At 42.7% G+C, this 25,740-nt stretch overlaps 1 protein-coding gene across 4 annotated transcripts in view; it reads left to right on the forward strand.

The window, feature by feature from the left end:
* XRRA1 (X-ray radiation resistance associated 1) overlaps positions 1 to 25,740 on the forward strand; it is an 84,730-nt gene that overhangs the window by 44,662 nt on the left and 14,328 nt on the right. For all 4 annotated transcript variants that reach the window (XM_036861587.1, XM_036861588.1, XM_036861590.1 and 1 more), the window contains 2 exons: positions 5,292 to 5,332; positions 8,652 to 8,777. In XM_036861587.1, the coding sequence (XP_036717482.1) occupies positions 5,292 to 5,332; positions 8,652 to 8,777 (167 nt within the window). The remainder of the gene's footprint in view (positions 1 to 5,291; positions 5,333 to 8,651; positions 8,778 to 25,740) is intronic.

Here is a 25,740-nt window from a genome sequence, read left to right on the forward strand (position 1 = left end):
TACTGTTTTCCACAGTGGCTGCACCAATTTACATTCCCACCAACAGTGTACAAGGGTTCCCTTTTCTCCACACCTGCTCCAGCATTTATTATTTGTAGACTTTTAGATGATGGCCGTTCTGATTGGTGTGAGGTGATACCTCATTGTAGTTTTGATTTGCATTTCTCTAATAATTAGCAATGTTGAACATCTTTTCATGTGCCTGTTGGCCACCTGTATGTCCTCTGCTTTTTCATTTTTCTTGTATATCTCAGACTCTGTGAATTCAGGAGAAACAGTTATCTACCGTGGTCTTCAAGGGCTGTTTTCATGTGGGAGCATCCCTGTGTAGCCTGCTTGTGTCCAGTATTTTTGGTACGAGGGCTGTGTTTAGTATGGATGCCTGCCACGTCTTTCCTAAAGGTCTCCTGGCCTTTGTCCCCTTGATAGAGGGCGTGCGTTTGGTGTTGTGGTGACCAGAGCCTGCACTGGGTATTAGGCGGGGCCTCCTCTGTGCTCTTTGGTTGTCTCAGCCCTGTTGGGGGCAGGGTCTGCTCCCCAGCAGGTCGAGTAGAAGCCCCCAGATCCGGTTCTAAGCTGTGGTGTGAGGTAGGCGGGACTGGAGTGCTCCTACTGGGAAAAGAGCCACTGAGTGTTCTTCCCTAGGAGCTCTCTGCCAGAACGTGTGATTCTATGATGCCACCTGCCACCCGGTGTGAGTGCCCACAGAGATCACTGTCGCTGGCATTGTCCTGGGTGGTCGCCTCTGCTTAGGAGCTCCGGTATTCAGCTCAGAGGTCCCTTAGGCACGCATGTGCTCTCACAAAGCCGCTGGCGCATAAACCTGCAGGAACTGTGTCCCCTAAGACCACAGATAGTCAGCTCAGATCGCCCTCAGGCCTGTGTGTGCAGTCCTGGCCCCCAAATCCGCCAGTGAGAACCCACCACAGCTGCATCCTGGGCACCAGCAGTGGGATTGCCGGTAATCAGCTCAGACATCCCTCAGGCGTGCATCTGCCCGTGGGCCCACCAAGTGCACAGAACCTGCGGCGACCAGAGCCACACCTGCTGTGAGCACGCTGACAATAAGGCTGCTGTGGTGGACCCATGCCCCTCCTTTCCCGTGTTGACAGTGGGGCTCCTCTGCTGGACTCACGCTCTGTCCTGCATGTGCCCCCAGTTGCGGGCTGGGCCACGCTCCAGGTGCTTCGGGCTGTCTCCGCACAGCCAAACCTAGTCCTTTCCCGGGTCTGTTCTCTGAAGCCCAAGTTTCAGCACCCAATACACACACACCAGCAGGCGCGTGTCTCGGTCTGGGAAATGCAGCAGCGTGGCCAGGACCATCTGTGCTGGTCAGTCTCTACACTGTGGGGCTGCAGGCCAGCTCCCACACTCTCCTCTCGGGCCTCTGAATCTCCTTGTCTGTCCTGGCGGACCTCGCAACTGGTGAAGGAGGTTCCCAGGGTAAGGGAAGCTTTCCTCTTTCACAGCTCCCTCCCAAGCGTGCAGGTCCCATCCCAATTCCTCTTCTTCTCCCTTTTCCCTTCCTCCTACCTGGTTACATGGGGATCTTTCTTGCAGTTTTGGTTGTGTGAGATCTTCTGCCAGCTTTTAGTAGGTATTCTGTGAGAACTGATGTGGGAGGAGGTGAGCTCCACGTCCCTCTGCTGCACCATCTTGATTTCCTTCTCCATATGTTTTCTATTTACCATGTTCTTTTCCTTCTTTTGTGCCTCCTGTGAGCACTGAATGAGTTTTCTTTTAATTCTACTTTTTCTCTAGTTGTTTAAAGTTATACATCTCATTTCCATTTCAATAGTTACCCTAGACCTCTTAATCCACATATTTAAACTTACCTTTGTCTATCAATACCTAGAATCAACCAAATTCAAGTGTTATTCTTTAATAAGAAAAAAATCTTAATATGTGTTTACCTACTCCGCCCTACCCCATCACTTCCCATAAAGTAATAAACACTAATAATGATTTGAGTGGTTTTAATTTTTTTTAATTATGCATCAACAATTACACTGAGAGACTGAACTTTCAGTTTTACTTACTTCTGTACTCACCACGGCTGCTCAGGTCTCAGATCTTCCTCCTTCTTACATTCCCTGTTGTGTGTCTGTGTATAACTTAGGAGCAGAGAGTTGATTTAATAATAAAACTCAGGTTATTAGCACTTTAACCATTAGTCTTTATAAAGCTCCTCTTGCCCTATTTTATTTTTTCTCCTTCATTCTTAATCCCTACCCCCATTTCCCATTTTCATGTAAGTATCTGTTTTTTTTTTGCTGGGTATATTTTCCTGGATATATGGATGTATCTTGTAAAGTATATATTATTTTGTGTGTAATGTGTTTTTAGTTTATATAGTGGTAATATGCTGTTGAGCTCATTCTGTTACTTAAGTTTTTTCACTCAGCACTGTTTTTAAGATTGTTCTTATTGCTGTATGCCCATCCAGTTCTTTCCTTTTATCTAATGCGTACTATTCCACACTATGCTCTAACCACGCTTTAATTCATCTGTTTCCTTGCTAATGGACACCTAGGTCACCTACCTTGTGTATGTTTCTTGCATTTACCTCTGTGCCAGAGTTTTTCTGGAATATTTACCTAGGAGTGGTTTTGTTGGATCACAGAATATATGCATATGTAGTTTAAAGAAGTGCCACCTGATTGTTCTTCAAAATGGTGGCTCTAGTGTACACTCACACCAGTAGTACATCAGGGTTCCTGTTTCTTTACAACCTTGCCTGCACTTGATATTCCCCAACTTTTTAATTGTTCTAAGTTCTGTTATTTTGTAGGTATAAAGTGATATTTCATTGTTTTAATTTCAATTTTTCTAAATATTTGTGATGTTAAGTATTTCTTCATTTACTTAGCCATTTGGTTTTCAACTTTTATGAATTGCTATTTCATCTCCCTTGATAATTTTAATATTTTCAATTTCTTCTTTTATTCTGTCATCACCTGTCTGTTTACTTCATCTGTAATGGTAGAGATGACATTTTGAAGAGAAGTTCTTAATTTTGATTTAACTAAATGTATTAATTTGCTAAGACTGCCGTAACAGAATACCATAGGCTGTTTGTTTTAAACAACAGATATTTATTTTCTCACGGTTCTGGAGGCTAGAAGTCCAAGATCAAGGTGTTGTCAGATTTGGTTTCTTTTGAGGGCTTTCTTCTTGGCTTATAGAAGGCTACCTTCTAGCTGTATCCTCATTTGGTCATCCCTCTGTCTGAATTGTCTATGTCCTAATCTCCTCTTCTTACAATGAGACCTTTCATATTGAATTAGGGCTATCCTAATGACCTTATTAACCTTAATTACCTCCTTAAAGGCACTGTTTCCAAATACAGTCACATTCTGTGGTACTAGGGGTTAGGACTTCAACATATGAATTGGGGTGGGGGGGAACGACACAGTTCAGTCCATCACACCAAATCTATACAATTTTATCTTATGGTTTATGCCTTTGGGTTCTTGTTTGAGAAGTATCTCCCTTTCTCATAGTCACAAAGATAGTTTCCTATTCTGTATTGCTTTTCATTTTGCTGTTTGAATGATTCTTTCAAAGAGGGTTTACATAGAGTAGATTTTTCTCAGCCCATAAAATATCCAAAATTACCTTTATTTTGTTATCATACTTGAATGCTAGTTTGCTGAATAGAGAACTCTAGCCTTAAAATAATTTTTACTGAAAACTTTGAAGATATTACTCCATTGCCTTCTAAATCCATTGCTGCCAATGAGAAGTCTGACACCAATCTGATTCCTATCCCTTTGTAGGAAACCTATTTTTGCTCCCTGGAATCTCTTAAGATTTCCCTTTTTTCCTTTGGAAATTTGACTAAGATGCATCTGGGTGTGCAGTTCTTTTTTGTTTATCCTGTTAGATACTTTGTATTCTTTCCAAGATGGTTTCCATCATCTTGGAAAAATTTTCTTTCTTATCCCCTTTCCATTCTCCATTTTATGAATTAGCTCTTCAAATGGGTCTTTTCTTCTGTACAACACATTTATTAAATCTTTTATTTGATTATTATACTTTAAAATTACAAAATTATTAATAGTTTCTCTTCCATAATGACTGATTTTGTTCTAGAATGAAATAGCCTTTTGAATTCCTTAGAGGACACCAATTATTCTATTTAAAGTTTTTATTCTTTTGGTTAAATTTTGTTTTTTTCAGATGCTAGTTCTTCTTTTATATTTCATAACTTTCTTTCATATTGTTAATTTTCCTCAGACATTAGGAAGTGCTTGATTGTGCATCTTTCTCTTGAACAGTCTCCAGTCTGAAATTTAGAATACATGTTCTGGTTTCTGGAGTTGTTTCCTGTAATTTTGGGGAGGGCCAGGACATGAGTTTGGATAGAGTGCACCTCAGTTCATCTTTCTATATATGGGGGCTCTCTATCTGCCCAGAAGATCACTGCTTAGCACCTACACTTGTGACCACGGCCCATCTTTCAGCTAACTCCTACTTTGTTCCTTGCACAAACCTTTCCCAAATTCCTTTCAGACCCTTGTCATAGGAGTTGTTTATGCCATGTGATGTTCCACCCATACTATTGCTTATTTCATTTTAATGTAACCTTCTCAGCATAATATCATTAACATGTGGAAGGGATCCCATTAGTCAGGGCAAAGGTGAGCGGTCCCTGCACAGGATCCAGTCCCAGCAGAAGCTTTGCTTTATTAGGTTGAACTGAGCTCTTTATTGGCTCATCTTAGTCTGATGATCCCAAGAATGAAATCACTCTGCAGCCTCCTCCTTAGTTACTTATCTCTCCTGAATTCACTGTCTTAACACACTCTATTTGTACTAATATAACAAATAGTATTTTCAAATCCTCTGATAGACTATCTTTTATATACATTTTTCTCTTCTAAGACAGTTGGTTTGCCTTCTGATCAATACTGACTGCCCAATAGTTCTGAGGCTCAAAAGAGCGTGCATGTTGCAAAGTCAGGAAGAAGGTCAGTGTGGCTGAAATATAGTGAGTGAGGGGCAGGGTAGCATGAGATAAGATTAGAGAAGTAGGCAGGGGCCAGATCAGGCAGGACCTCAAAAGCCTGGCCAAGGAGTTTGAATTTTTTTCTAAGCGCAAAGGGCTTATTACCTGACACATGTCACAGCTGTTCCTCTTCCCAGTTAGCACTGAACCTCAGGACCAATGAGTACTCCCTCTAGGAGGTACCCTGCTGCATACAATGGGTGGTAGACCCAGACCCTGGCCTCTCCGGGGGTCAGTTAGTGCTCTCACCAACCTTCATTCTATTTCTCTTTTATTTCAGAGGTTGTGTTCTCATCTCATCCTGGATTTTCAACCTCAGAGGTAGGAACTGCCTACTTTATATTTGCATCCTTGAGTCAGAACATTAATTTTAATAAACAAAAAATAGGTTAATGGAGCCATGAGAGGCATTTACATATATAACACTGAGGAGGCCCATTCACTGAACCGACCATGTTCCAGGCACTATGCTGGCCTATGGAGATGCAGCAGCGGACTCAACAGACAGGTCCCAGCCCTCACACTGCCCACAGACTAGCTTCCACTGTTCTCAGATGCTGTTCAGTAGTAATGGTTGCTGCCTCAAGTGATCAAGCTGGCATTGAAGTGAGACTGCCACCAGGATGAAGCCCAATAGCTCCCTAACAAGAGCCCCCGCCCCAAAGCTAGAGTGAAAAAGAAAAACAAAAAAAAACCCAAAGCTAGAGTGATCCTGGCCAAACACACCACCATCCGGGGTCTAATCCTTGGTGTCACAGGCCTAGACACTTGATTTTTGTCAGCACAGAAAATTGTCTTTTCTGTCAGGGTAGATGCTCACTAAGCAAGCTCACGAAGACTGACACGGTAACTGAAAATTTATTTATTTATTCATTTATTCATTCATTCATTTATAGTAAGAAGTACCACTATACAGTTAGCCAACCTGCATCCTTGGGATGCAACTCAGTATACCTCCTCCCCACACATACAACTGGGTGAGAAATTGTATCAATTGCTATATTATTGCCACTTAACAAACCAACACAATTGTTGACTTCAAACAATAGCAATTTATTATTTCTCACAATTATTTGGGTTGGTTATGTGGTTCTATTGGTGTTTAGCCAGGGCACATGCCTGCAGCTGGCTGGTTAGCTGGGAGCTGGACTCATGGACAGCTGGCACGGCTTGGCATCCTTTGTTGTCTTTTCATCCTGGACTTCTTTACAGCCTGGTGGCATCAGGGTTCCAAGAGAGCAAGGCTCTGAAATTCAAACAATGGCATTTTCTGTTGATCAAAGCGAGTCATAAGGCCAGTATACTCCTGCAGTACAATTCTGATGCTAGTCACCTGGAATTAGCATGCGTCCCACAAGTTAAGGGCACAGTCCCCAATAAGACTGCCCTCACTTTAGACACTAGCTGCAAGTTTGGGGGCCCCCAGGCTACTTGACCTACTGGCAATAAATTCTAAAGTTCCAGTGATCCCCTCAGGTTCAATAATTTGCTAGGACGACTCATAGAACTCAGGAGAGCACTATACTTACAATCACAGTTTGGCTATAAAGGATACAAATCAGGACGAGCCAAATAAAAAGGCACATAATGAGGGCTGGGAGGGTTCGAAACGCAAAGCCTCTTTGCCCTCTTACTGTGGAATGAGAGTGTGTCACCCTTCCAGCACATCTGATGTGTTCACCAACCAGGAAGCTCACTTGAGCCTCAGTGTCCAGAGCTTTCATTGGAGTTTCATTACATAGCCACGATTGATCGAACCATTGGCCACATGATTGAACTCAGTTTTTAGCCCCTCTCCCTTCCCCAGAGGTCAGGCTGGCTCAACTCCAATCCTCTGATCACGTGGTTGTCTTTATAGTATGACCAGCCGCCATCCTAAGTCATCTCATTAGCGTGAACTCAGGTATGATCCAAGGGTCATGCATAACAAAGACATTCCTATCACTCAGGAGATTCCAGGGGTTTTAGAAGGTCAGTGCCAAGAACCCAGGACAAAGACCAGACAAATTCTTTATTATACAGCAGCCAGTCTAGTTTCAAGGGATTAGAGATACAGACTCCACGTCTGAATGGGAGGAGCAGCAAGGTCACACAAGCGCATGCATAAGGGATAGAGGGGCTTATGGCCACAGAATTAGGTTGCTTAGTGCTCAGATCCCAACTGTGTGGCATCTGAGAATGTAGAGACTGAGTTGAATGGTTGAAACTTTTAGCGGCCTCTCTATCAATGTCAGATACATCCCCCTCTAAGACAGGGCCCTTTCTGTCCCCAGCAGAGCCAGTCATGCCCTCGGATCAGGACATTCCTGCCACTGGACAGGGCTAGATAACCCCCAAGCCTGTCTGGCTTTTTCTTCTCTGTGCTCCAGTCTGACTTGCCCCCTTTGGCTCACACAGCCTCGCTCCAGGTAGGGAATTGCACAGTTGAGGAGATACCTTACCAGACTGCCACCACATTCCACTCAGCCTCTTGGAGATTGCATTCAGATTTTCTTGAGAGGAGAGTTCCCAAGCACCATCACTGGCTTCTGTTTTACTGTCACCCATGACTCATCCGTCTCACTTGTGGCTGTACAAGTTGGACCCCAGGAGGGGACAAAAATACTTGGCCAATAGTAGGTGCTCCAGGGACTTCCCCAGCGGTCCAGTGGTTAAGACTCTGCCTTCCAGTGCAGGAGGCGTGGGTTCGATCCCTGGTCGGGGAACTAAGATCCCACATGCCGTGGGGTGCGGCCAAAAACTTAAAAATAAATAAATAAAAAAAAAATAAAAAGGGATTGCTGTAAAAAAAAAAGTAGGTGCTCCACAAATGGTCATTGAATGAGCAAAGGAAATTTAAGTGACTTGCTCGAGATTACACAGCAATTAATGGAGCTTCGATGAATCTAGTTCATCTGAACCCAGTCGTTAGCCCAGCATCTACCCTGTGATGTCCTTTGGCTCCATCTAACTCAAGGAATCAGTGAGTGAACTGAGTTTGGCATCGTTAATCCAGCGACTTCCATTTTCTACTTGATCAACCATGTTGACCCTAAGGCAGGCTGAGTTGTGCTGAGAGACCATGACGCTGCAAGTGAGCTAGATGCACTGGCTACACCCAGGCCCCACAGCCTGCCTGAAATCGCCCAGAACTTAGCTGTTGTTTTATCTCGGAACGAAGAGCCTCCACTGTAGGAGGTGGACTAGCCCGTCAGAGGAGGTGTTCAAGGCTCAGGTCACTCCTGCTCCGTCTCCTCACTAGGAAAAGTCCCCTTAACAATGCAAGCCCTGCCCTTTCACCTTCTGGAGAAACTTTAACCCAACTGTATAGAGGGGCTTGTTCAGGATAAGCCACTATAGGGCAGAAAGTGGGAGGTGAGAGCAAAGAGCCTCAGCAGCGGTACACTGCTGTATTGTATGTTGGCTTCAGAGAACTTGAAACTGGAACTTTGGGTGCCAGAGAACTAGCTCACCATGTGACAGGAAGCTTGGAGCCAGAACTCTGGGCCCTTGGTGACACCCCCCCTTATGACCCTGGATGTCTCTTTTGACCCAGCCTCTCTAGAGTGGTCACTCTTTCCACCACACTCCCTAGGAAGGGTCTGTTGGCCCACTTCTTATCACCAGGGCACTTTGACTTTGACTTTCTTTTCCTTCTAAGACAACCAAGGTATGTGCACTTCCTCCCATATTCGAGACTCTTCCCGTGAAGTCACTGAAGGCGAGGAACCAGACGCTGGCCCTGCCCTTCCCAGAGCTGAGGTACCTTAGCCTGGCCTACAACAAGGTGACTCTCTGCTTCTCTACCTCTTTCCTCAGGGGCACAGACGGGAGGGTGGGGTGTGAGCTGCTCTGGCCTGAAAGCCAACCCTCCCGTTCCCTGCATCAACAGTATTCAGGCTCAGGAACTCTCAGGGTAGGGGGAAGCAGAGGGCATGCAGGCCAAGGCAGGAGTCCATCCATTCAGTCACAGATATTGATTTAGCACTTAACATGTGCCAGGCTCTGTGCTAGGCACTGGGGATACAGCTGTGCAAAGAAAGATTCAGCCTCTGAATCTGAAGACTGATACTGGACAAATAATCACAATATAAGACTGCTCAGTGTTACAAAGACATTCACAGTGCTATGAAGTATGTGACAGGGCAGGGGGTCTCACCTAATATTTGGGATCAGGGAAGGTTCTCCACAGAGTGGTGTTTAAGCTGAGATGGGAATCAGTGAGTTTAATGAGGTGAAGAGTGAGGGTAGAGTGAAGTGAGAAATGTTCTAGCCTAAGGGAACAGCAGAGGTAAAGTCCATGGGACAGATTTAACATGTGTTTCCTTAACATGTTTTATGTTAACATATTTTTCCAACAGCCATGTCCTATAAACCTTCCAGTAAACCCCACTAATTGAGCCCTACTCAGGTGTGAAATGCAGGCAACTTTTAAGGTACTCTGCTTACATTCCTTCTGAGGCAAGTGATTAGTACAGCCAAACTTCCTGCGTGTTTTCTTCTAAGAGTTATAATTTTAGCTGTAACATTTAGGTCTTTGATCCATTTTGAGTTAATCTTTATATATGGTGTGAGATAGGGGTCCGGCTTCATTCTTTTGTATGTGGATATGCAGTTTTCTCAACACCATTTATTTATTTTTTTAAATAAATTTATTTATATTTGGCTGCATTGGATCTTCGTTGCTGTGCGCGGGCTTTCTCTAGTGGCAGCGAGCGGGGGCTACTCTGTTGTGGCGCGCGGGCTTCTCATTGCAGTGGCTTCTCTTGTTGCAGAGCATGGGTTCTAGGCACGCGGGCTTCAGTAGTTGTGGCTCGCAGGCTCTAGAGCGCAGGCTCAGTAGTTGTGGCGCACGAGGTTAGTTGCTCCACAGCATGTGGGATCTTCCCGGACCAGGACTCCAACCCGTGTCCCTTGCATTGACAGGCAGATTCTTAACCACTGCACCACCAGGGAAGTCCTTCAACACCATTTATTGAAAAGACTGTTCTTTCCCCATTGAGTGGTCTGCTCACCCTTGTTGAAAATCAGTGGATCATAGATGTATTATGGGTCCTCCTTTCATTCTTGAAACTGGTAATTTGTGTCTTTTATTTAATTGATCCAAAATAGTTAGAAGTTATCCCTTTTATTGACTTTTTTTAGAAAAACCACTAAGCTAGGTGCTGGTTTCTTTGGATTTCTCTATAGTCTGTTTTCCATTTCATTGATTTCTGCTCATAACTTTATTTCTGTCCTACTCACAATGAGCTTAATTGGCTCTTCTTTTTCTAGATTCATAAATAGTATAATATTAGATCATTGATTTAGACCTTTCTTCTTTTTAATATAAGCATGTACAGCTATAAATATCTTCTTTAAGCACTGTTGGAGCTGCATCCTATAAATTGTGTTTTGATTTTCATTCAATTAAAATATTTTTATTTTTTTGTGATTTCTTCTTTGACCCTTGGGTTGGGTTGTTTAGAAGTGAGTTGTTTTATTTCCAAATACATGGGGATCTTCTAGATAACTTATATTTGTTGAGTTCTAATTTAATTCTGTTGTAGTCAGATAACATAATCTGTAAGATTTCATTCTTCTGAAATTTATTTAAACTTATTTTATGGTCCACCCTATATTTTAGCTTGGTGAACATTCTGTGTGCACTTAGGAAAAAAATGTATATTCTGCGGTTTTGGGGGATAGTGTTCTATAAATATCAACTAAGTTAAGGTGGTTGGTGGTGTCACTCAGATCTTTTATGTACTATTGTTTTATTTGTTCTGTTAATTATTGAGAGCAGTATGCTAAAATCTCCAGCCATGATTGTGGATTTGTTTATTTCTCCCTTTAGTTCTGTCAGTTTTTGCTGCATGTATTTTGAAGCTCTACTCTCGGGTACATATTCCTTTAGAATTTTTATATCTATTTGATGTGTTTATCCTTTTGTTATTATGACTTGTCTTCCTTTGCCTCTAATAATACTCCTTGTTTTAATGTCTATTTTGTCTGATTTTAGTATAGATGCACAGCTCTCTTATGCTTACTCTTTGCATGGTGTATCGTTCTTTCCTTTTACTCTCAACCTATTTATAGCTTTGTATTTAAAGTGTATCTCACTGAGACAGCATATAGTTGGTTCTTGCTGGGATGCTGCAGCATTTTCTCAGCATTCCTGCTCTATCCTCATCTTGCAGCCTTTTCTGTGTTCCTACACCTCAGAGGGTTTATCTCCACACTCTTGTTCTTCCCCCAGCAGTGACTGCTTTTGCTTGTTACTTAGTGCTTGCTAGTCTGGTGGTAGGGTGCCAGTGGGAGGCCCCTGTCTTAAGTAGGCCCTGGGTTCCTGTGTCTCAAGGATGGACCCTTCTCAGTGGTCCTACCCCTGTCCCAGCAGTAGGCGACTTCTAATGTAATGGGCCAGGTTGAATTCCTCCCCTACCCCAGGAGTAGCAGGTTTTAATTTTTTCCCTCCCCAGATGCAGGGCCCTGGGCCCAACAGGGTTTGCTGACCTTCCTCAGCAACTTAAGGCTTTTGTTCACTAGGGAGCAGGGTTGGCAGGGCTTCCTGCCTTTCCTACAATGGCAGCTGCTCTCCTCCTCCAGGCCTACACCCCAAGGAAGGCTTTCTCCAGTCTCCCTCACTGTGTCCAGTCTTTTGCCTACAAGTGGGCGTGAATTCCCCTTGTGTCTGCAGCTCTCAGGAGTTCTATTCTCCTACTGTAGCCCACACTTGGCCTTTAGCAATTCATTAAAAATTTTAGCTGACTTCTTCTTAAATACTTAAATGGCACTCATCATCTCTTCCTCCCACGTTCTGCCACAGGTGAGCCAGGGTCCGTGTCCCATCCCTCCTTGGAGGTGCCCTACTTTCCTTATATTTCAGGCCACTTGATTGCCCTGAGACCTTAGCTCTCTGTTGGACTCAAGAAAAGTTGTGCAGGTGTAGGTTATTCAGTTTTTATATTGTTGTTAGGAGGCGAGCAGCAGTCTTTCCTTTTTTCTACATTTCACTTGAGTTTGTAAACATTTTTCCCCTTACATATATCTTTTTGTCTGTGATCAGTTGTCTACTGCCAGAATGTAGGTTCTTTTGAGAGCTGTGACTTTGTTTTGCTTACAACTATTTCATCATCTTTTCAAATAGCACCTGATACATGTTAGGTGCTCAGTATGTTTGTGAGATGAATGAGTGATGTTCTGATCATGTCAAGGAGTACTCAGGCAACCTGTGTTGAAATTAATATTCAATTTATTAAAGTTAAAAATTTTAAAACCAGTTATGCCTTCAAACAGAACTTATATACATCTAGAATATTCACTTAGAAATCTAGTAATTTTTGTGCCAAAAGTAAAATAATCACTTTCACTCCACCTTTAACTAATATTTACTTACTTCATAAGTTTGACTATTAAGTTATATTCACCCTAACCCACTGAAAAATTGGGCAGAAATTTCAAGGTGTCATTGGAATCTGAATTTATTTCCAGGGGCATTAAACTCACCTTATAAGGAACAGGCTAACCTGATGGTCAAATTCTGCTTAAAATAATCAGCCAGAATCCTAAGCCCGTAGCTTTCAGCTGGGACTTAATTTCACAGAAAATATGACACACGTGCCCTGAATATCTTTCAACTTTCCACCAGTTTTTTTTTTAATAAATTTATTTATTTATATTTTTGGCTGCGTTGGGTCTTCCTTGCTGCCTGCGGTAGTTGCAGCAAGTGGGGGCTACTCTTCGTTGCAGTGCATGGGCTTCTCATTGCGGTGGCTTCTTCTCTTGTTGTGGAGCACGGGCTCTAGGCGTGTGGGTTTCAGTAGTTGTGGCACGTGGGCTCAGTAGTTTTGGCTCACGGGCTCTAGAGCGCAGGCTCAGTAGTTGTGGCGCTCAGGCTTAGTTGCTCTGCGGCATGTGGGATCTTCCCAGACCAGGGCTCGAACCTGTGTCCCCTGCATTGGCAAGCGGATTCTTAACCACTTCGCCATGAGGGAAGTCCCTCCACCAGTTTTAATTGTAACTTGCTTCAACTTTTTAGCTACCTGATTTGGATGGATGTAATTTTGCATCCTGACAAAATTAAATTCTCCATCCCCCATTTTGTGCTGACTGCTTCTTGACTACTTGATTTGCACAAAAGTGACTCTGCACCCTCTTTAACCATCATTATATAGTCATTTATCAACACATATTAGGTTTCTTCGTAGATTCATCTTCCTTCCCTCTTTTTCTACAGTCTAGATAAGAAGTCAGCAAAACTTTTTCTGTAAAAGAACCAGATAGTAAATATATTACTCTGTCACAACTAGTCAACTCTGCCCTTGTAGCACAAAAGGCAATATATAAGTGAATGAGCATGGCAGTGTTCTAATGAAACCTTATTAAACAGATAGGGACCTATATTTTGGCCCACAGGCTTTATCTGCTGACCCTGGTTTTTGTATATTCTTTGGCTAAGAGTGATTCTTACATTTTTAAATGGTTGAAAAAATCAAAAGAAGAATAATACTTCATGACCCATGAAAATTATGTGAAATTCACATTTCAGAGTCCATAAATAAAGTTTTGTTGGAAGAGTCACCACACTTATTTACTTATGAATTGTCTATGGCTGTTTTTGTGCTACAACAGCAAAGTTGAGTAGTTGCAACAGAGACCGTATGGCCTGCAAAGCCTAAAACATTTATTATCTGGCCTTTGACAGAAAAGGTTTGCTGACCCCTGGTCTAGATGATCAAATGTCAAAGTCCTTCAAGGCCTACTTTGAGTCCCTTTTCTCCTCTTACTCTGTGTTTTCTCCCGAGGCTGGCTTCACATACCCATTGCCCATGACCAATGCCTCACAAACTTATAACTCCTTTGTACCCGAGACCAGTGTATCTACTGTCTACTTGAATTTCTACTTGGAGGTCTAAAAGGCACCTCCAAAAACACATATCCAAAGTGAATTAATGATCTTATCAATTCAAAAATGGATGTTCTTCCATGATTCCATATCGTAGTCAATAGCTGAGTTACTTAAGCTGTTGACTCTGTTCAGGTACTTGAGCCAAAACCTGGTTGTCGTCTTTGATACTTCTCTCTCCTGTACATCCCTCCTCCCCACCCATATCTAATCCAAGTCTTGTCAAATTTAAGTCTCCATATTTCTTTTTTTTATGGAATTATAGTTGATTTACAATATTGTGTTAGTTTCAGGTGTATAGCATAGTGATTCAATATTTTTGCAGATTATATTCCATTACAGGTTATTACAAGACTGAGTATAATTCCCTGTGCTATACAGTATATCCTTGTTGCTTATCTATTTTATATATAATAGTTTATATTTCTTAATCCCATACCCCTAATTTGTCCTTCCCTGCTTCACTCTCTCCTTTGGTAACCACAAGTTTGTTTTCTGTATCTGTGAGTCTGTTTCTGTTTTGTATATACATTCATTTATATTATTTTTTAGATTCCAATATAAGTGATATCATACAGCATTTGTCTTTCTCTGTCTAACTTATTTCACTAAACATAATATTTTCTAGGTCTATCCATGTTGCTGCAAATGGCATTATTTCATTTTCTTTATAGCTGAGTAATACCGTCAGTTTACATTCCCACCAATAGTATACGAGGGTTCCCTTTTCTCCACATCTTCTCCAACATTTGTTATTGGTAGACTTTTTTTTTTTAATATTTGTAAAAATTTATTTATTTATTTACTTTTGGCTGTGTTGGGTCTTCGTTGCTGCATGCAGGCTTTCTCTAGTTGCAGCGAGCAGCGGCTACTGTTCATTGTGGTGTGTGGGCTTCTCATTGTGGTGGCTTCTCTTTTTGCAGAGCATGGGCTCTAGGCATGCGGGCTTCAGTAGTTGTGGCTCACTGGCTCTAGAGTGCAGGCTTAGTAGTTGTGGCGCACGGGCTTAGTTGCTCCGCAGCATGTGGGGTCTTCCCAGACCAGGCTCAAACCTATGTCCCCTGCATTGGCGGGCAAATTCTTAACCACTGTGCCACCAGGGAAGTCCCATGGTAGACTTTTTGATGATAGCCATTCTGACAGATGTAAGGTGATATCTCATTGTGGTTTTGATTTGCATTACTCTATTAGCGATGTTGAGCATATTTCATGTGACTGTTGGCCATCTGTATGTCTTTGGAAAAATGTCTATTCAAATCTTCTGCCCACTTTTCAATTGTATTATTTGGGTTTTCTTGATAATGAGTTGTATGAGCTGTTTGTATGTTTTAGATATTAACCCCTTGTTAGTTGCATCATTTGCAAATATTTTCCCCCATTCCACAGATTGCCTTTTTGTTTTGTCAGTGGTTTCCTTTGCTATGCAGAAGCTTTTAAGTTTAATTAGGTCCCATCTGTTTATTTTTGCTCTTATTTCTTTTGCCTTAGGAAAGTGATGCAAGAAAATATTGCTATAATTTATGTCAAAGAGTGTTCTATGTTCTCTTCTAGGACTTTTATGATTTCAGGTCTTACATTTAGGTGATTAAACCATTTTGAGTTTATTTTTGTATATGGTGTAAGAGAATGTTCTTTTTTTTTTTTTTTTGGCCGTGCTGCGCAGCTTGTGGGATCTTAGTTCCCCAACCAGGGATTGAACCTGGGCTCTTGGCAGTGAAAGCATGGAGTCCTGGACTCCAGGGACTGGAGGGAGTTCCTCTGGACTGGACTGCCAGGGAGTTCCCAAGAGAATGTTCTAATTTTTTTTTTTTTACATGTAGCTGTCCAGTTTTCCCAGCACCACTTACTGAGGAGACTGTCTTTTTTCCATTTATATTCTTGCCTCCTTTGTCGTAGATTAATTGACCGTAGGTGTGTGGCTTTATTTCTTAGCTTTTTATTCTGTTCCATTGATGTATGTGTCTGTTTTTGTGTCAACACCATGCTGTTTTTGATTACTATAGCTTTATAGTATAGTTTGAAGTCTGGGAGGGTTATACCTCCAGCTTTGTTCTTTTTCCTCGGGACTGCTTTGGCAATTCTGGGTCCTTTGTGATTCCATATAAATTTTAGTATTATTTCTTCTAGTTCTCTGAAAAAAGTAATGGGTATTTTGATAGGGATTGCATTAAATGTGTAGATTGCTTTGGGTAGTATGGCCATTTTAACAATATTAAAATCTTCCTATCCTCCAGCATGGGATATCTTTCCATTTCATTGAATCATCTTTAATTTCCTTCATCGATGTTTTACAGTTTTCCAAATACAGGCTTTCACTTCCTTGGATAAGTTTATTCCTAGGTATTTTTCGCATGCAATTAAAAAAATTTTTTTAATTGAAATATAGTTGCTGTACAATATTATATAAGTTACAGGTGTACCATAGTGATTCATAGTTTTTAAAGGTTGTACTCCATTTATAATTACTATAAAGTAATGTCTATATTCCCTGTGTTGTACAATATATCCTTGTAACTTATTTTATACCTAATAGTTTGTACATCTTTCTTCTCTACACCTATATTGCCCCTTCCCCCTTCCCTTTCCCCACTGGTCACCACTAGTTTGTTTTCTATATCTGTAAGTCTGCTTCTTTCTTATTATATTCACTAGTTTCCTGTATTTTTTAGATTCCACAACTAAGTGATATCATACAGCATTTGTCTTTCTCTGACTTATTTCACTTAAAATAATATCCTCCAAGTCCATCCGTGTTGCTGCAAATGGCAAGATTTCATTCTTTTTTATGGCTGAGTATTAGTCCATTGTGTGTGTGTGTGTGTGTGTGTGTGTGTGTGTGTGTGTGTGTATACCACGTCTTCTTTATCCATTCATCTGTTGATGGTCACTTAGGTTGCTTCCATATCTTGCCAGTTGTAAACAATGCTGCTGTGAACACTGGGATGCATGTACCTTTTCAAATTAGTGCTTTTGTTTTTTTCAGATATTTACCCAGGAGTAGAATTGCTTGGTCAATGGTAGTTCTATTTTAAGTTTCTTGAGAAACCTCCATACTGTTTTCCACAGTGGCTGTACAGTTTACATTCCCACCAACAGTGCATGAGGGTTGTCTTTTCTCCACATCCTCTCCAACAACTGTTATATTTGTGTTCTTTTTGATGATAGCCATTCTGAGAGGTGTGAGGTGATATCTCATTGTGGTTTTGATTTGCATTTCCCTAATGATTAGCAGTGTTCAGCATCTTTTCATGGGCCTGTTGGCCATATGCATTTGCTCTTTAGAAAAATGTCTTCAGTTCTTCTGCCCATTTTTTAATCGGGTTGTTTGGTTTTTTTGATGTTGAGTTGTATGAGCTATTTATATATATATTGGATATTAATCCCTTATTGGTCATATCATTTTCTCCTACTCAGGAGGTTATCTTTTCCTTTTTTCAATGGCTTCTATTGCTGTGCAAAAACTTTTAGGTTTAATTAGGTTCCATTTGTTTATTTTTGCATTTATTTCCTTTGGTTTAGGAAACAGATCCAAAAAAATATTGCTATGATTTATGTCAAAGACTGTTCTGCCTTTGTTTTCCTCTAAAAGTATTATAGTATCCAGTCTTACATTTAGGTCTTTAATCCATTTTGACTTTATTTTTGTATATGGTGTTCGAGAATGTTTTAACTTCATTCTTTTACATTTAGCTGTCCAGTTTTCCCAGTACCACTTATTTGAAGAGATTATCGTTTCTCTATTGTATATTCTTGCCTCCTTTGTCATAGATTAATTGATTATAAGTGCATGGTTTTTTCCTGGGCTCTCTCTACTGTTGCATTGATGTCTCTTTTTATGCCAGTACCATAATGTTTTGATTACTGTAGCTTTGTAATATAGTCTGAAGTCAGGGAGCATGATTCCTACAGATCTGTTATTCTTTATCAAGACTGTTTTGACTATTTGGGTTCTTTTGTGTTTCAATACAAATTTTAATATAGTTTGTTCTGGTTCTTTGAAAAATGCCATTCATATTTTTTTTTGAATTTTAATATCCTTATTGGAGTTTAATTGCTTTACAATGTTCTGTTAGTTTCTGCTGTACAACACAGTGAATCAGCTATATGTATACATATATCCCCATATCCCCTCCCTCTTGAGTCTCCCTCCCACCCTCCCTATCCCACCCCTCTAGGTCATCAGAAAGCATCAAGCTGATCTCCCTGTGCTATGCAGCAGCTTCCCACTAGCCATCCATTTTACATTTGGTAGTGTACATATGTCAGTGCTACTCTCTCACTTCGTCCCAGCTTCCCCTTCCCCCCGTGTCCATTGATATTTTGATAGGGATTGCATTGAATCTGTAGATTGCCTTTGGTAGTATGGTCATTTTAACAATATTGATTCTTCCAATCCAAGAACACGGTGTATCTTTCCATCTGTTTGTCATCTTCTTTTTCTTTCATCAGTGTCTTATACTTTTCCGAATACAGTTCTTTTGCCTCCTTAGGTAGGTTTACTCCTAGATATTTTATTCTTTTTGATGTGATGGTAAGTGGGATTGTTTCCTTAATTTTTCTTTATGATAGTTCATTGTTAATGTGTAGGAATGGAACAGATTTCTGTAGATTGATTTTATATCCTGCAACTTTACTGAATTCAGTGATGAGCGCTAGTAGTTTTCTGGTGGTGTCTTTAGGATTTTCTATATGTACTATTGCATCAACTGCAAATGGTGACAGTTTTACTTCTTCCTTTCCAATTTGGATTCCCTTTATTTCTTTTTCATCTCTGACTGTCGTAGCTAGGACTTCCAAAACTATGTTGAATAAAAGTGGCTAGAGTGGACATCCTTGTCTTGTTCCTGATCTTAGAAGAAATGCTTTCAGCTTTTCACTGTTGAGTATGATGTTAGCTGTGGGTTTGTCATATATGGCCTTTATTATGTTGAGGTACATTCCCACTATGCCCACTTTCTGGAGAGTTTTTATCATAAATGGGTGTTGAATTTTGTCAAAAGCTTTTTCTGCATCTATTGAGATGGTCATATGGTTTTTATTCTTCAATCTGTTGATGTGGTGTATCACACTGATTGACTTGCGTATATTGAAGAATCCTTGCATCCCTGGGATAAATCCCACTTGATCATGGTGTATGATCCTTTTAATGTATTGTTGGATTTGGATTGCTAGGATTTTGTTGAGGATTTTTGCATCTCTGTTCATCAGTGATATTGGCCTGTAATTTTCTTTTTTTGTCATATCTTTGTGTGGTTTTGGTATCAGGGTGATGATGGACTCACAGAATGAGTTTGGGAGTGTTCCTTCCTCTGCAATTTTTTGGAATAGTTTCATAAGGATTGGTGTTAACTCTTCTCTAAATGTTTGATAGAATTTGCCTGTGAAGCCATCTGGTCCTGGACTTTTGTTTGTTGGACTTTTTAAAATCACAGTTTTAATTTCAGTACTGGTAATTGATCTGTTCATATTTTCTATTTCTTACTGGTTCACTCTTGGAAGATTGTACCTTTCTAGGAATTTGTCCATTTCTTCTAGGTTGTCCATTTTATTGTCATGTAGTTGATTATAGTAGTCTCTTATGATCCTTTGTATTTCTGTGGTGTCAGTTTTAACTTGTTTTTCACTTCTGATTTTATTGATTTGAGCCCTCTCCCTTCTTTCCTTGATGAGTCTGGCTAAAGGTTTATTAATTTTGTTTTTCTTTTCAAAGAACCAACTTTTAGTTTCATTGATCTTTTCTATTGTTTTCTTCATTTCTATTTCACTTATTTCTGCTCTGATCTTTATGATTTCTTTCCTTCTACTAACTTTGGGTTTTGTTTGTTCTTCTTTCTCTAGTTGCTTTAGGTGTAAGTTGGGGTTGTTTGAGATTTTTTCTTATTTCCTGAGGTAACACTGTATTGCCATAAACTTTCCTTTTATAAGTGCTTTTGCTGAGTCCCATAGGTTTTGGATTGTCGTGTTTTTGTTTTCATTTGTCTCTAGGTATATTTTTAATTTCATCTTTGATTTCTTCAGTGATCCATTGGTTGTTTAGTAGCATACTATTTATCCTCCAAGTGTTTGTGTTTTTTACAGTTTTTTTTTTTCTTGTAGTTGATTTCTAATCTCAGCGTTGTGGTCAGAAAAGATGCTTGATAAGATTTCAGTTTCTTAAATTTACCATGGCTTGCTTTGTGGCCCAGCATGTGAACTGTCTTGGAGAATGTTCCATGTGCACTTGAGAAGAATGTGTATTCTGCTGCTCTCAGATGGAATATTCCATAAATATCAATTAAGTCAATGTGATCTAATGTGTTATTTAAGGCTTGTGTTTCCTTATTGATTTTCTATCTGGATGATCTGTCCATTGATGTAAGTGGGGTGTTAAAGTCCCCCACTATTATTGTGTTACTATCGATTTCTTCTTTTATGGCTATTAGCATTTACCTTATACATTGGTGTGCTCCTATGTTGCATGCATATATATTTACAATTGTTATATATTCTTGGATTGATCCCTTGATCATTATGTAGTTTCCTTCTTTGTCTCTTGTAACAGTCTTTATTTTAAAGACTGGTTTTTCTTTCGTAATTTTCTTATTTCCACTTTTGGCCTTTTCTTTTTTGCCTAGTGAAGTTCCTTTCAGCTTTGTTGTAAAGCTGGTTTTGTGGTGCTGAATTCTTTTAGCTTTTCCTTGTGTGTAAAGCTTTTGATTTCTCCATCAAATCTGAAGCACTGCCTTGCAGGGTAGAGTATTCTTGGTTGTAGATTATTCCCTTTCATCACTCTAAATATATCATGCCACTTCCTTCTGGCCTGCAGAGTTTCTGATGAAAAATCAGCTGATAGCCTTATGGGAGTTTCCTTGCTGCTTCTTGTATTCTCTCTTTATCTTTAATTTTTGTCATTTTAGTTACAATGTGTCTTGATGTATTCCTCTTTTGAGTTAATCCTGTATGGGACTCTCTGTGCTTCCTGCACTTAGATGTCTATTTCCTTTCCCAGTGAGGCAAGTTTTCAGCTATTATGTCTTCAGTTATGTTCTCAGCCCCTTTCTCGCTTCTCTTTCTGAGACCCCTATAGTGCAAATATTTGTGCACTTGATGTGGTCCCAGAGGTCTCTTAACTGTCCTCATTTCTTTTCTTTGTCTTTTTTTCTGTTCAGTGGCAGTGATTTCCACTACTCTGTCTTCCAGCTCACTGATTTGTTCCTCTGTGTTATATAGTCTACTATTGATTCCTCATAGTGTTTTCATATTCCATTATTGCATTCTTCATCTTTGTTTGTTCTTTATATTTTCTAATTCTTTGTTTAAAAACTTCTAACTTCTCTCTCTGTGCATCCATTCTTTGTCCAAATTCTTTGATCATCCTTATGATCATTACCCTGAACTCTTTCTCAGGTAGATTGCCTATCTCCACTTAGTTTTTCTTCTGAGGTTTTAGCTTGTTCCTTCATCTGGAACATGTTCCTATTTCACCTCATTTTGCCTAAGTTGCTGTTTTTATTTTTATGGATTTGGCAAGTTGGTTCTGTTTCCCAACTTTGGAGAAGTGTCCTTTTGTAGGAGATGTCCTGTGTGTCCCAGCAGTACACTACCCTCTCATCACCAGAGCTATGTATGCTGTGCGGATCTTTTGTGGCAGGCTGACTGTGTGCCCAGTCTGAGCATGTGGGTGGTCTGCTAGGCTTGGTTGGCCCCTGGTCCTGTTGGTTGCCAGACCCTGCCTTGTGTGGAGGCTGCCTGTCGCTGGTTCATAGGACCCAGTCATGAGGTGGCTGACTGCGGAATCTTGGCGCACCCTGGGTCCAGCTTACTGGTGGGCAGAATCAGGGTCCAGGAGGCCTCAGTCTATTGTGTGTCCACTGGTGGGTGAAGGAAGGTTCTGGGGCTAGTGCTGGACTACTGGTGGGCAGAGCTGTTTCCTGGGGTCTGGTTGCAGGGTGCAAAGGTCCTAGAGGTGGTGTCAGATTGCTGATGGGTGGGCTGATTCCTAACACAGTTGGTTGTGGGGTCTGGGGTATCCTGAAGTGCATGTCGGCCTGCTAGTGGGCGGGCTAGGGCCCAGCCATTCCCAGGGCAGGATATGGCCTACTAGTGAGTGGGCTGGTTCCGCAGGCTGTGGTTTTCTTGTGGCTGGTGTCTGCCTGCTGGTGGGTGAAGCTGGGCCTGACGCTAGACCAGGTTCTCTGGTGGGCAGGGCCAGGGCCCAGCAGGTCCCAGGGCAGGGTCTGACTTGCTATTGGGCAGGCCATGTCTGCAGACTGGGGGCTGCGGTTTTCTTATGGCTGCTCTCTGCCCACTGGTGGGTAAAAATGGGCCCGAGGCTAGAGCAGAATCCTTGGAGGGTGGGGCTGGGTCCAAGGGATTATGGGGCTGGGGCCTGTCCACTGGTGGGTGGAGCTGGTTCCTGGGGCCTCAGGTCTAGTGCCTGCACTCTGGTGTATGGGGCCAGGTCCTGGGCCCTCTGGTGGGCAGGGCCATGTCCAGGTGTGGCTATGGGCTCAGGGGTTCTTAAGGCAGCCTGTCTGCTCATGAGTAGGGCTGTGTCCTTTCCCAGTTAGTTGCCTGGCCTGAGGCCTCCCAGTACTGATGTCTACAGACTGTTGAACCAGGGCAGCACTGCATCCTGGGACTAATAAGCTAGAGGGAGGATTCTAAAATGGCGCTTGCCAGCACCAGTGTCCATGTGGCAGAATGAGCTCCCCCAGATGGCTGCCACCAGTGTGTATGTCCCCATGGTGAGCTCCAGTTGCATCCTGCTTCTCCAGGAGACTCCAAGATCAGCAGATGGGTCTAATCCAGGCTCGTACCAAATTACTGCTTCTGCCCTGGGTCCCGGAGTGTGAGATTTTTATGTGCTTTACGAGTGGTCTCTATTTCCCCCAGCCCTCTGGGACTCTCTAAAGTAAGCGCTGCTGGCCCTCAAAGCCAGATGCTCTGGAGGCTCATCTTCCCAGTGCAGGACCCCTGGTCTGGGGAGCTCAGTGTGGGGCATGGACCTCTCACTTCTTTGGGAGAACCTCTGCAATTGTCATTATTCTCCTGTTCGTGGGTTGCCCACCCAGGGGTATGGGACTTGACTATATTGTAACTCCACCCCTCCTACCCATCTCATTGTGGTTCCTTCTTTATATCCTTAGGCATAGAAGACCTTTTCTGTTAGCTTCTGGTCCTTTTCATCAATGGTTGTTCCGTAAATAGTTGTGATTTTGGTGTGCCTGTGAGAGGGGGTGAGCTTAGGGTCTTTCTACTCTACCATCTTGGCCAATCCCCGGTCTTGAATGATGTTTTTATGTGGGAGCATCCATATGTAGACTGGGTGTACCCAGTGACTTTGGGGTGACGGCTGGATCTGATGTGGATGGCAGCCACGTCTTTCCTCAGGGTGTGCTGGCCACTAAGATGAGGGTGTGGCTGGTGTTGGATTAGCTAGAGCCTCCAGCAGAGTGTGAGGCAGGACTTCCTCTCTGCTCAGTGGCCACCGTCACTGTGTCGCGGGTGGGGCCTGCTGCCTAGTTGCTGGAGCAGAAGCCCTGAGGGTCCAGCTTGAGCTGGCTCTGTTCCCTTTAAGTGTGTGTGTTTCCCTTCTCCCCACACTGGGGCCTTGCCCTGAAGGAGGGGAGTGCTGAAGTAAGCGGGGCTTGTGCGCTTATAGAGGTCCAATGCTCCGCCTGTGTAGGCGTCTGCAGCTCCACGCAGCTGCAGCCCAAGGTCACATCTTTTCCCCGTTATGTTTGGCCCAGATCCAGTGCAAGGTTGTGGCATAGATTGGCTAGGGCTGGAGCCTTCCCTAGGCTGGGACTGGGGATCACGGTGTTTTGGTTCAGGAATTGAAGCTCTGCGCAGCTGTGGGAAGTTGGGCTGCTTCTGTAGTGCTATTTGAGTAAGTGCGAACAGTCGCTGCCACCACCCACCTAGACCACACCCCAGGCCCCCGAGCCACCTAGATGGAGTCTTTTCCCGGACCTGACTGCCCTAGATCCCGTGCCAGGCTGTGGCACGGAAGAGCGGGACTGGGGTGTTCTCTCGGCTCACACTGGGGAGTGCAGTGCGGCGGCAGCTGCTAGGCAGACCTCTCTCCACCGTGTCTGGGGGTGAGCCTGCACCCGTGCACTCCTCACAAGTGGAGTCTAGGCTTCTTCAGCCTTTCTATCTGTCCTGGCATTTCTCCAGACAGCCAAGGGGCTTGTCTCCTCCCTGCAGGACCCCTCGTCCCCTCCGGGGACACCCTGTCTGTGGCTCGACCCGCTCACTCCCCATCCATGCGATCTCCCTTTTCCTCTTAGTCCCCTCCCTGGGGCACAGGTCCTGACCAAGTGCTTTTCTTCTGTCCTACCTGATTACGTGGGAATCTTTCTTGCAGCCTTGGTGGTTTAGGAGTTCTTCTGCCAGTTTCCAGTTAGTTTTCCATGAGAACTGTTCTGCATGTAGATGTGATTTTGATGTGTTTGTGGGGTCAGGTGAGCTCCACATCCTCTTACCCTACCATCTGGATCCCCCTCCTGAAGCACTAGCCTAGGTCCTCATATTTCTAAAAATTCATCTCATGGCTTCTAATCTTTGGTCTGGCCCATACTTGCATCCCCAGCTTCATTCTGCACCAGCCACCCTTTCCCTCTGCTTTTAGTCACACTAGCCTTCTTTAAATCCTTCCAACAGGCATTCCTCCTCTTTGCTGTGAGACCTTTCACACATTCTCTTTGTACGGAACATTTCCTCTCTGCATTAGAGTAAGTTTAATACTAGCTGCTGCGACAAACTTAAAAATGTCAATGACTGAACACAAAAGTTTATTTCTTGCTTTTACAAAATCTATTGTGGATATTCCTGGTTGGTAGGTGGCCTTCCACATGATCCTTCAGAGAGCCAGGTCCCTTCTGGCTATGGCTCTGTCATCCCATGGGACCTTAAGAGTACTTTATTGGATCCTATGCAACTGGTGGATAGATGGTTGAGTGAGGGGAGGGTGGTGAGAGACGTAGAGGATCCTACAGGAGGTTTTGAATGGGCTGTACCTGGAAACGGCATTTATCACTTCCACCCAGGTGCACTGGCTAGAACTGAGTCATACGCCCACATCTAGCTGCCTAGGAGGCAGGAAGAAACAGTCTAGCTGTGTGCCCAGAAAGTAGAGGGAATGGCTTCAGTTAATCCAGAGATTTCTTTGACACATACTACATCCCCAGCTGCATTCACTGATTACCTCCTGCCCGTCCTTCAGATCTCAGGGACGCCTTCTCTTACCTCTGTGACTAGGTCAAATCACCCTAGTCCTTCATGCGCCTCTCTTTTGTGGCAGTAACCACTGTTGTAAATTCATGCTCCTTTGTGTTACTGTTTCTTCTGTGCTTGTTTCCCACTAGGTACTGTTCCTCGAGGATAGGAATTGTATCTCTTTTGCTCAGTCCCAACCCAGTGCTTGGTACATGTAGTCATTCAGTAAATATTTGTTGACTGAAGGAACGAAAATGAAAGAAAATGAATAGGTAATTGCCCCATGGGCATCTACTGCTACCCAGTGTGGCTCCAGAGGAAGTCAGACTGAAATACCATCCCACTCCCAGCCCTTAGTGCTATCTGTGGGTCCCAAATCTGACTCAACACCTTTCAGTGTGTCTAGGCATCTGAAAGGCCACTGCCCAGCTCCTGGCCCCTCTGATACTATTTCATTGCTAATAGACACCCTGCCCAAGGTTGTCCCCAGATGTTCCAGCCACTCTTCTCAACAAGGATTGTGTATTTTTGCCCTTCAGAGGCTGGCCTCATAGGGGTAGGGTGGCGTCGGGGCCCCAGACAGCCACGAGGTCTCCCTTACCCCACTGGCTCTGCTTATCCCTTAGATGCGTGTGTCCCCCTGACCTCCTGTCCCCTATCC

This window comes from Balaenoptera musculus, chromosome 8, assembly GCF_009873245.2.
Source record: "Balaenoptera musculus isolate JJ_BM4_2016_0621 chromosome 8, mBalMus1.pri.v3, whole genome shotgun sequence".
NCBI lineage: Eukaryota > Metazoa > Chordata > Mammalia > Artiodactyla > Balaenopteridae > Balaenoptera > Balaenoptera musculus.